At 37.1% G+C, this 11547-nt stretch overlaps 1 protein-coding gene across 1 annotated transcript; it reads right to left on the bottom strand.

The window, feature by feature from the left end:
* Positions 1 to 63: 63 nt before the first annotated feature.
* uba5 (ubiquitin-like modifier activating enzyme 5) lies at positions 64 to 11012 on the bottom strand. The gene is made up of 12 exons (XM_082183321.1): positions 10722 to 11012; positions 10576 to 10621; positions 10399 to 10488; positions 9993 to 10102; positions 8435 to 8521; positions 8268 to 8352; positions 7047 to 7151; positions 4160 to 4287; positions 2610 to 2745; positions 1770 to 1845; positions 1563 to 1669; positions 64 to 628 (listed from the first exon to the last, which is right to left on the bottom strand). Exons 1-12 carry the CDS (start codon positions 10868 to 10870, stop codon positions 551 to 553), a joined length of 1197 nt encoding a protein of 398 aa, XP_082039447.1. The 5' UTR covers positions 10871 to 11012; the 3' UTR covers positions 64 to 550.
* Between the last annotated feature and the right edge of the window lie 535 nt (positions 11013 to 11547).

Genomic DNA, 11547 nt, shown 5'->3' with positions numbered 1-11547 from the left:
AACAAATTTCACAATCATTGCTAATGACATTTTTCTGCTAGTTGAAATGCAGGAAAAGCTGAATAGAATGTAACAACAATAAATTTATTTTGTTTTGCATTATAACAATGTCATATCATTCAATACAGAAGTCAGAATCAGGCCGATGATAAATTGTCTGAAAACATTTGCGTGATGTTCTTTATAATATCTGGGTGGGTGTCTACAAGCACAAACAGTTTTAGAGATGACACGATTATATTTAGATGTGTGGCTGAAGTTACATCCATTTCCTCCACAGTTAACATAGGCATTACAATTAGTTCTGTTAACCATTGCCAACTCTAACCTCAACACTGCACAAACAAAAGATTAACAATGATGGCAATTCAGTATTAAGACTTTCAGTCGAAGTAAACCTGTAAACATCTTGAGTGTTACAGGTTGTTTTGCAAAAACAATAAAAAACTAAATCCAAACTGATTTAGTATGAGACCTCAGATGTTACATGTTTACAAGTACAAAATAATAATGATTTTTGGAGAGTTCAAGGATGTCGGTTCCGTCTTCCTTACATATTTTTCATCTGAGCCATCAGCTCCTCTAAACTCTGTTCTGTTTCCTCCACGGTCTCCCCTGATTCTCCATCCTGGCAGAGAGAAAGAACACATGGAATATTACATGTAAACAACAGTAAATAGAGACAATGATGCTCACAAAGTCTGCATTTATTTGATCAAAAATACAGTAAAAACAGTAATATTGTGAATAATATTACAATTTAAAAGAACAATTCTCTGTTTTTTAACATAACTTAAAATGTAATTTATTCCTGTGATGCAAAGCTGAATTTTCAGCATCATTACTCCAGTCTTCAGTGTCACATGATCCTTTAGAAATCATTCTAATATGCTGATCTGCAGCTCAAGAAACATTTCTTATTATTATCAATGATGAAAACAGTTGAGCTGCTTAATATTTTTGTGGAAACTATGAATACATCAATCAATTTAATGCATCTTTGCTGAATAGTTTTTTGGGTTTTTTTAATGTACTGACTCAACTTTCAAACATTAGCATAATTGTTTATGTTTTCTTAGGATATTTGAGGCATTATTGATCTGGCCTAAAACATTATTTGCATTTACCTTAATTAAAGGTGCTCTAAGTGATGTTGGGTGACGTCACTTCTTGTTGACGTTCAAAGTATTCTCAAACTAAACGGAGGCTAGCTAGACCCTCCCTCCTCCTCATCCACGCACTAACCCCCCCCAAATCCTTCTTGTCGGTTATTGGCTGGAACACTGTTTGTTATGTTTCGTTGTGCGGGTTGGCCCAGTTTGTTTTTGTTGCCATTTGTGGAGCCTGGGGTGCCTACAGAGGCCGTGTTTTTTTACAGTGTGTTCAGGCGACAGGCAGCTAGCAGATAGTGAGGAGTTGTTTGCTGTATATGACTAAAAATGTTTTGGCCTAAAAAACGCATGACATCACTTAGAGCACCTTTAAATTTTTACTTGGCTTTTTTTAATGCAGGAAAAATCCTGAAAAAAAACAAAGAGTAATAATATTTCAGTGGGTCGTACTTTCTTAGGTATGGTGTAGGCTACATGAATGCCCTCTGGTAGATCTGGTACCGGTCCTGATGCGTCCTGAAGCTCCGCCTCTGACACCTCTGATACCAACTCAATGCCTGTCAGACAACATATTGGTTCAAGATGACTAACGTTAACACATTTCTGTTTTATGAATGAGGAATCTTTTGTGTTTTGCATGTTGTGTGTGATGCCAACCCCATTCATTGTCTTCATGCACCACTTCCTCTTCTTCCTCCACCACTTCTTGCTTTGGCCGTTCTGCTTCTTTTCTCTGGAAAATAAGCAATGAATAACCAATGATAGACTGCTGATATTGATATTATACTGGTTTTTGCCCCAGTATGCCTTTATTTACATAACTTATTCTATATCTTGCATAGAAACAGTCACGTTAATATTTTGGAACTGTGTAACTACTCAGCAGTCAGAATCAGGCCAATGATAAATTGTCTGAAATGTTAAAATAAAATTTTACATACAAATTAATGAACACCCTTGAAGTTCAAAAATAAAGAATTCAATGATGTTGTGGTTTAATAATATTTATTTATCAATCAATAAATCACACTTTGACTTGACTATCAAGGTGCAAAAATAAGGCGGGAATACACCATCACTTTTAAAATCTGAACAGATTTGACAACACTAGGCATCATACACTTGCCAACTTTGTAAATAGTTACAGAGGAAAAACTGGGCATCATACACTAAACGACTGAGGATCATACACTACTAGACTTTCACGTTGTTTAGAACACAAACATGTGGCTTGTTGCTAGGGGATGCGTCACAAATGAAAACGTGTTCTAAAATCAGCTCCATCAAACATGTTTGATATCGTTAGAAAAAAAAACAATCGGGAGTACGCGGCCATCATACACTACGCGATTTTATATTAAATCTGTCAACTCAAATCTGCAGACTGGCTCTGACTTTCAGCAACTAGCGTCAACAAAAATTTGGCCAAAAGTTGTATAGTGTATTCCAGCAGTAACATAAAAATTGTGTTTATGTTTGCATTTGTAGAAGTGTCACCTTGTATTCTTCCTGTTGTCGTCTGCAGTGTGCGTCATCACACTGTGGGTTGGCCTTCATTGCCATGCTTGGGAAGAAATCCTGCATGGCATTATAGCCCAGGTAATAACTCACTGTCCCAAACCCCAACAGATACCTACAATACAGACAATGTCATTCCAGGCCTTGTGTTTTAAAGTCCTTTGGAACCGTACTGACAGGGCAGGACCTCTAAGGACTTGAAACGACCTTGGGCTAAAGGGTTTGGCTGGGTAGTTTGCATGGTTCAGTTAACCCCTGCTAGGACAAAAAATGGCTATATTTTGCCATCTAATGGCATTTATGTGATACTACAGCATTTACTACCCACGAAGTAATGGCAATAACTAGTAACTAAACTGAAATAGGATACACCAGTTAGGCCTGTGCTAATCAGTGTAATTTTAAGAATTTTTCTGTTTAAATGGATGTTTATTGAACCTTTTTAAATATTGAAAATAGATTTTTTTTTTTCGTTTGCATGTTTTTTCAGTATCATATTTGATACATCATGCTTTCATGGCTCATTTAGTATGATATCGAAGAATATTGAGCCCACACAAACTGACCAAAAATAAGCAATTTGGTGGAGTTGCTGATATTTATATGGCCAAAAATTAAGATGAAATTCTGATTTAAATTCTGATTTAAATCAATGAGATCTTTATAACAGTACATCAGACTACTTAATATAAAATGTCACTCTTATCTCCTAATAATCTTAGTTAGATGATATTTAAATGCTTAGTCATATGATTAAAGCCTTGTAATTTTTATTGTGAGGGGCAAAATATATAACGTAATGCAATGATGATTGAGAGATGTATAAATAAACATTCCTCAAAAGCCTATGGTGTCATATTTGATACATTTTTAAATGATTTATGGATAATCAAGTAAACCTAAGTTGCTTCAGTCCGGTAAATGTTCATCTTGAAATATTATCAATGTAAAAGTCCTTCTTTCTTTTACTTTATAAAAATTGGTAAAGATTTCACAGCAACAAGACATGTACCACAATCTGAAGGGGGTCGTTTTTATAATTATGCTAAAAGGCCTTTTACATGCTGAGAAGTATGAATTATTAATCAGACGACAGAGCGTGTAGCAGATTGTGTAAGTTTTGATCATGTTGATTAATTGAGAGACCTTAGAAACTTAAGGTCACACTTTAGATTAGGGTCAAATTGTTACTATTAACTAACTATTAACTACGAATTTTGCCTCAAACTCCTAATTACTTATTTTTAATAGTAAGTAAGGTAGTTGTTACGTTTAGGTATTGGGTAGGATCAGGGATGTAGAATATGGTCATGCAGAATAAGGTATTCATATGCGTTTTATGAGTACTAATAAACAGCCAATATCCTAGTTTTATGCATGCTAATAAGCAACTAGTTAATAGTGAAAATTGGACCCTAAACTAAAGTGTTACCAAAATTGCATATCAAATTTAATACAGTAGGCTTTATAGGTTCAAATCAGTGTGGTTAGGCCTGTGTTGAATCATTAGGATTGTGATGAGGTCTTACTTCAAGACATTCTGCACAAGGAGCCCGGCGACCACTCCCATTGTGGTGGGCAGGCTGGCGGCACACACCCCGTCCTTCTTCAACGTCTTCTCATCGATATTTGCAGCCACGACGAGGGGAGGTGCACACTGACACACAGACAGAACTGCATCAGACCACTGTTAACTTTCCCACCCATTTGATTTGACAGAATTAACCAATGTTTAAAGGGTACAACCATACAGTATGAGATGTTTTTTAAGATCATTCATTCATGATTCAATTCATATTCAAGGCACATAGGGCCAGATTTATGAAATTAGCGTGAGAGCGCAATCCCATAAAAGTGCAGATGGTAAGTTCTGCTGGTGATTTACTGACAATGAACACGTTAAAGAAAAGATACAGCCAGATAATTTACATAATGACAATTCAGTCTATCAAGAGCAGCATAGGGTCGCAAAGAAGCAGAGAAGATGATAATATGGAGTGTATGATCTACTCGCAACACAGGAGCAAAGTGGCTTAAAGGGTTAGTTCATCCAGAAATGAAAATTCAGTCTTTATTACTCACCCTAATGTCGTTCCAAATCTGTGAGACTTTCATTCATCTTCGGAACACAAATTAAGATCTTTTTGATGAAATCTGAGAGCTTTCTGTACCTCTATTGACAGATACGCAACTACCACTTTGAAGCTTCAAAAGTTCATAAAGAGATTGTAAAACTAATACATATGAATTGAGCGGTTTAGTCAAAATTTTCAGAAGAGACTCAATCGCTTTATCTGATGAATAGATTTAATTTAGGATTTTATTCACATTTAAACATTGATCAGCGATCATAAACAAAAGCTCAACCGAACCTACTTGACGTGTGAGAATGAACCTCATTGGTTCTTGCGTAAGCTCAAACGTGCTGTGTAACACATGCGAATGAACCTCATTGGGTCTTGAGGAAGCTTAAATGTGCTGCATAACACATGAGAATAAACCTTGTTGGTTCTTGCACAAGCTCAAACATGCTACGTAACACACGAGAATGAACCTCACTGGTTCTTAAGGAAGCTCAAATGTGCTGCGTAACACGAGAATGAACCTCATTAGTTCTTGCAGAAGCTCAAACATGCTGCGTAACACATGAAAATGAACCTCATTGGTTCTTGCTGAAGCTCAAATGTGCTGCGTAACACACGAGAATGAACCTCACTGGTTCTTGCGGAAACTCAAACGTGCTGCGTAACACATGAGAATGAACCTCATTGGTTCTTGAGGAAGCTCAAACATGCTGCGTAACACGAGAATGAACCTCATTGGTTCTTGCAGAAGCTCAAACGTGCTGAGTAACACGAGAATGAACCTCATTGGTTCTTGCTGAAGCTCAAACGTGCTGCGTAACACGAGAATGAACCTCATTGGTTCTTGAGGAAGCTCAAACATGCTGCGTAACACGAGAATGAACCTCATTGGTTCTTGCAGAAGCTCAAACGTGCTGAGTAACACGAGAATGAACCTCATTGGTTCTTGCTGAAGCTCAAACGTGCTGCGTAACACGAGAATGAACCTCATTGGTTCTTGCAGAAGCTCAAACGTGCTGCGTAACACGAGAATGAACCTCATTGGTTCTTGCTGAAGCTCAAACGTGCTGCGTAACACGAGAATGAACCTCACTGGTTCTTGCGGAAGCTCAAACGTGCTGCGTAACACGAGAATGAACCTCATTGGTTCTTGCAGAAGCTCAAACGTGCTGCGTAACACGAGAATGAACCTCATTGGTTCTTGCAGAAGCTCAAACGTGCTGCGTAACACGAGAATGAACCTCATTGATTCTTGCTGAAGCTCAAATGTGCTGCGTAACACACAAGAATGAACCTCAGTGGTTCTTGAGGAAGCTCAAACATGCTGCGTAACATGAGAATGAACCTCATTGGTTCTTGCAGAAGCTCAAACGTGCTGAGTAACACGAGAATGAACCTCATTGGTTCTTGCTGAAGCTCAAACGTGCTGCGTAACACGAGAATGAACCTCATTGGTTCTTGCTGAAGCTCAAACGTGCTGCGTAACACAAGAATGAACCTCATTGGTTCTTGAGGAAGCTTAAAGGTGCTGCGTAACACGTGAATGAACATCAATGGTTCCTGCAGAAGCTCAAAATAGGTGCGTAACACGAGAATGAACCTCACTGGTTCTTGCGGAAGCTTAAGTGTGCTGTGTAACACGAGAATTAACCTCATTGGTTCTTGCGGAAGCTCAAACGTGCTGCGTAACACAAGAATGAACCTCATTGGTTCTCGCACGTCAAGCGAACCTGCTTGAGCTTTCATTTACCATATCTGATGTGTGAGTTGATGAATGTTTATATGTGAATAAAAGCCTAAATTCAATCTGTTCATCATATAAAGCAATCATGTCTTAGTTTTACGATCCCTGTATGAACTTTTTGAAGCGTCAAAGTTTCAGTTGCGTAGCTGTTTATGGGGGGACAGAAACATCTTCATTTGTGTTTCAAAGATGAACAAAAGTCTTATGTGTTTGGAATGTAATTAACGGTGAGAGTAATTAAAAACAGAATATAAATTTTTGGATGAACTATTCCTTTAAGACAAAAATAATGGTGCAAATACCCTTAAATTGACAAGCACAAACCTTAGTCAATCGCATTGCGTGATTCATTTAAGTACTCTCCTCCCATACATTTTGCGTCAGAAAGGTAAACTCCTACAAATGCTTGCGCAATAAGGTCAGACACCAAAATAACTGTGTCCACGCCTTTTCAACACTAATTATTCTCTGCGTGTCTTCAGTAAATCCTGCCAGTAGTTTTTTAACACCAAGAGGGTTTGCGCTGATGCAAGCTGTTAGTAAATCTGGCCCATTATTTGTTATTTTGGGTGAGAGTGTTTATCATACAGCAAAACAAGCTGTTTCTCCAGGGATAATGAGCTGGATGTGTCCAGAAACTGCGTTCTCACTGACGCCTGACTCCATCCAGGTCTGACCCAACTCATTACATGCCTATGAGAGAGAGAAGCAAACTTAATTGCTGATCATTTGTAGTGTAGTGTAATTGCTGATTTGTAGTGGCTAAATGGCTAAATATAGTACAGGCCAAAAGTTTGGAAACATTACTATTTTTAATGTTTTTGAAAGAAGTTTCTTCTGCTCATCAAGCCTGCATTTATTTGATCAAAAATTCAGAAAAAAAATGTAATATTGTGATATATTATTACAATTTAAAATAATTGGTTTTCAATTTATTATACTTTAAATTATCATTTATTTCTGTGATGCAAAGCTGAATTTTCAGGATCATTACTCCAGTCTTCAGTGTCACATCCAGTCTATCACATGATCCTTTAGAAATCATTCTAATATTCTGATTTATTATGAGTGTTGGAAACAGTTCTGCTGCCTAATATATTTGATGAATAAAAGGTTAAAAAGAACTGCATTTATTCAAAATAAAAAAATATTTTCTAATAATATAAATCTTCTTTACTATCACTTTTTATCAATTTAACACATCCTTGCTGAATAAAAGTACTGATTTATTTCAAAAAAGAAAGAAAAAAAATTACTGACCCCAAATTACTGACCAGTAGTGTATATTGTTGTTACAAAAGATTTCTATTTTTAAAACATTTGCTTCTTTTTATTTTTTATTTTATTTTAAGTATCCTATAAAAGTATCACAGATTATGAAAAAATATTAAGCAGCAGAACTTTTTCCAACTTTGATAATGAATCATCATATTAGAATGATTTCTAAAGGATCATGTGATAGACTGGAGTAATGATCCTGAAAATTCAGCTTTGCATCACAGAAATAAATGATCATTTAAAGTATAATAAATTGAAAACCAATTATTTAAATTGTAATAATATATCACAATATTACATTATACATTTTCTGTATTTTTTATCAAATAAATGCAGGCTTGATGAGCAGAAGAAACTTTTTTCAAAAACATTAAAAATAGTAATGTTTCCAAACTTTTGGCCTGTACTGTATATGGTTTCATATTTTCACAAATTTTCATCTTTTCAAATTTTCAAAAAGGTATAAAAAAGATATAAACAACAAATATAGTTCTTTCGATAGCTAAACGTAGTTTAATGCAAAGAACTCACTGTGTTAATGGCCATCCGGGCCTCAAAGTTATCAACACAACTGAGGACCAAATCTACAGGCTTCCCCTCCTCAAGTCCCCCGTAACTGAAAACACAACACCAAGACTATTACAACCAAATCGAAATGAGGGAGAAAACTTTGAGGCAGTAAAAAAAACAAAATTCACCTAATGCGTTCCATGAAATGCGTGAAGTTGTCCATTGTGGTGATGTTGTAATTGTGGGTCTCAAAAGCAACATCTGGATTAATGTTCCTGTGCAGGAAAACACAGCATTATGAGAAATAATCAGCAGAAATACATTAAAATGCTGGCAAATCCGTCAATGACCCCTCAATTCATAATTTCCAATTCACGTTACAGTTGAGGTAGATTTTCATTAATAATAAAATAATACTGTGTGTGTGCGTGTGTATTATTTTTTATTATTTTATTATTTTTTAGGGGACAAATTTAAACCTGACAAAACCTCCCAAAACCACATAATTTGTAAGTAAATAAAGTTTTGGTTTTTTTCTATTAGGGTGTAGGATATAGTATCTGTAACTAACTGTAAATAAAAACAATGTCCCATTTAGACAGCTCAGTAAACGTGTGTGTGTGTGTGTGTGTGTGTGTGTGTGTGTGTGTGTGTGTGTGTGTGTGTGTGTGTGTGTGTGTGTGTGTGTGTGTGTGTGTGTGTGTGTAGCTTAAAGGGATAGTTCACCCAAAAATGAATTATTGAAGAAGATATTTTGAAGAATGTTGGTAACCAGACAGTTAATGGTATTACTACTATGGAAGTCAATGGGTGCCGTCAACTGTCTGGTTGCCAACATTCTTCAAATTATCTTCTTTTCTGTTCAACAGAAGAAAGAAACTCAAACAGGTTTGGAACAAATTAAAGAGGTAGTTCACTGAAATGAAAATTAGCCCATGATTTACTCACCCTGAAGCCATCCTAGGTGTATATGACTTTCTTCTTTCAGACGAATACAATCGGCGTTATTAAAAAGGATCCTGGCTCTTCCGAGTTTTATAATGGCAGTGGATTGCAACCAACAGATTGAAGCTCAAAAGCATGCATCCATCCATGATAAACGAACTTCACACGGCTCTGGGGGGTTAATAAAGGCTTTCTGATGCGAAACGATGAGTTTGTGTAAGAAAAATATTCATATTTAAAACTTTATAAAGAAAAATAACTAGCTTCTGGCCAAAGAAACAGACGGATTCCACTTAAGCGTAAAGCACAACTTATGCGAGTAATGCAACGTACAGCTGATATTTACGCAACACCATGACGCACTACGCTACTTCTGACGTCATGAACTGCGTAAGTTGCACATTAGGGGCAAGTAGACTGCGTTTGGCCGGAAGCTAGAATTTTACTTTGTAACATGTCAAATATGAATATTGTCATATCGCTTTGCTTCAGAAGGCCTTTATTAACCGCCCGGAGCCGTGTTAAGTTCGTTTATGATGGATGGATGCACGTTTTTGAGCTTCATCTGATGGTTGCAATCCACTGCCATTATAAAACTTGGAAGAGCCAGGATATTTTTTAATAACTCCGATTGTATTCGTCTGAAAGAAGAAAGTCATGTACAACTAGGATGGCTTGAGGGTGAGTAAATCATGGGGGTAATTTTCATTTTAAAGTGAACTAATCCTTTAAGGGTGAGTAAATGATGACAGAATTTTCATTTTGTGGCAACTCTCCCTTTAAGATAAATCGCCCCTTTACCTAAGAGTGTGTTCTGCAGCCTGAACTTTACTGAGTCCTGCCTGATGTGGCTGGAAGAAGAGGCGGTTCATGTTGGCCAGCTCCACCTTATCATAGTCAAACAGCAGCAACTGCAGGGGAAGAAATCACAGACACAGCAGAAAGAGGCATGACAGTCTGTTACTGCAGAGCCGAGGCATGTCTCCAGGGGTTATGCTATTGGCTTCCCTCCTGTGTTCCACACTAAACACCACAGGAATACAAGGCTTGAGGAATGCACCATTTTTAATTGAACAACATTAGGGGTGCACCACGCTACAGACTGGCCAATCAGTGCATCTCTACATTCGATTCATGCCTCCTAATGTCACATGACACTACATATATTAGATCTAAATATTGAGGAATGATGATAAAGGTGCTTTACCTTACCAATGCCACATCTGGTGAGCATTTCTGCAGTGACACTCCCCACCCCTCCAACTCCCACTACTGCCACACTATACGAGCGGATTCTCTGAGAATGACAGCAGGTGAATAGTTGTCATCTGAACAAGAAGTCAACACTTTAAAAGTCTCATAAAGAATAAATACGCATGTTTACCTCATAGTCTTGCACTATGCCCATCCTTTTGAGTGCCATCAGACGACTGTAAGACATTTAACGTTAATGTATGTGAAAATTGCACCGGTATAAGCCTTCCATCCATATGTCAGTCAATAAACACACAGCAGGATCAAAATGCTCACCTGTATGGATTTGAGTCTACGACTTCAGCGCTCATTTTATCAATCTTTGGTCTGAGATGATGTTCAGCATCACTTTGCTTCTGTTTGGATTTAATGAGTTCATTTTCTAACTCACGGATTCGCAGCCTCAGTTCCTCGACGGTGGTCATTTCTTCTGTAAAGACCCTCTATTCCAATAAACACGGGTTGATGTGATCCGATGAGAGCACAAAGCACAGAAACGATTAAAATTACTACTTAATGTACACGTCTGCACTGTTAGAAATCAGCTGGCGAAGAGTGTCTCTCGATATTGAGTCCGGAGTGAAACGCGAAGTTCACAGGAACGGAAGTTCCACCAGTTAATGATTCCCGCGAATCGGTTCGTCTGAACAGATCTTTTAAATAAACTAGTTCAGAAACCTGCGTGGGATAATATACGCCACATTTAAACTAATAGGGCTGTTTATTACGTTTAGTTCGATACTTTTTTCCCAGTTAATTTTTTGGAGACATAAGTCACAAATATATTGCCATTTGGAAACCTAAATATATAATGTACATTTAACAATTTAAGTTTTGAGCCGGCTCAATCAATTCATTAAAAAGATCCGATTAAGAAGAACAACTCTTACAAATCGGACGTCGTAACTATGGTAACAGCAGTCTCGCGAGTTAGAAAAAAGGATGTTCTTTGTATTTAGAATTATTATTGCAGGTTTCTTCCAACTATATAGAGTAAAACGAACTTGATTTTTTTTAAATTATCTCATTGATTTCTGATATTACGAACCTCCAGTCCGATGGGTGGCGGTCATACATTTTAATATTTCTCCTGTCCATACCA

This window comes from Leuciscus leuciscus (genome assembly GCF_965113295.1).
Source record: "Leuciscus leuciscus genome assembly, chromosome: 11".
NCBI classification, from domain to species: domain Eukaryota; kingdom Metazoa; phylum Chordata; class Actinopteri; order Cypriniformes; family Leuciscidae; genus Leuciscus; species Leuciscus leuciscus.
The sequence above is the reverse complement of the archived record's forward strand: the minus strand, read 5'-3'. Positions and strand labels throughout refer to the sequence as shown.

Excerpts from the sequence above, each read along its gene's own strand:
- uba5 (XM_082183321.1), bottom strand. The coding sequence starts at position 10,870 with ATGACCACCGTCGAGGAACTGAGGCTGCGAATCCGTGAGTTAGAAAAT. Across the intron at positions 10,489-10,575 it reads GCATAGTGCAAGACTATGAG|AGAATCCGCTCGTATAGTGT; the intron begins GTAAACATGCGT and ends TGTCATTCTCAG. Across the intron at positions 7,152-8,267 it reads CCCGGATGGCCATTAACACA|GCATGTAATGAGTTGGGTCA; the intron begins GTGAGTTCTTTG and ends TCTCTCTCATAG.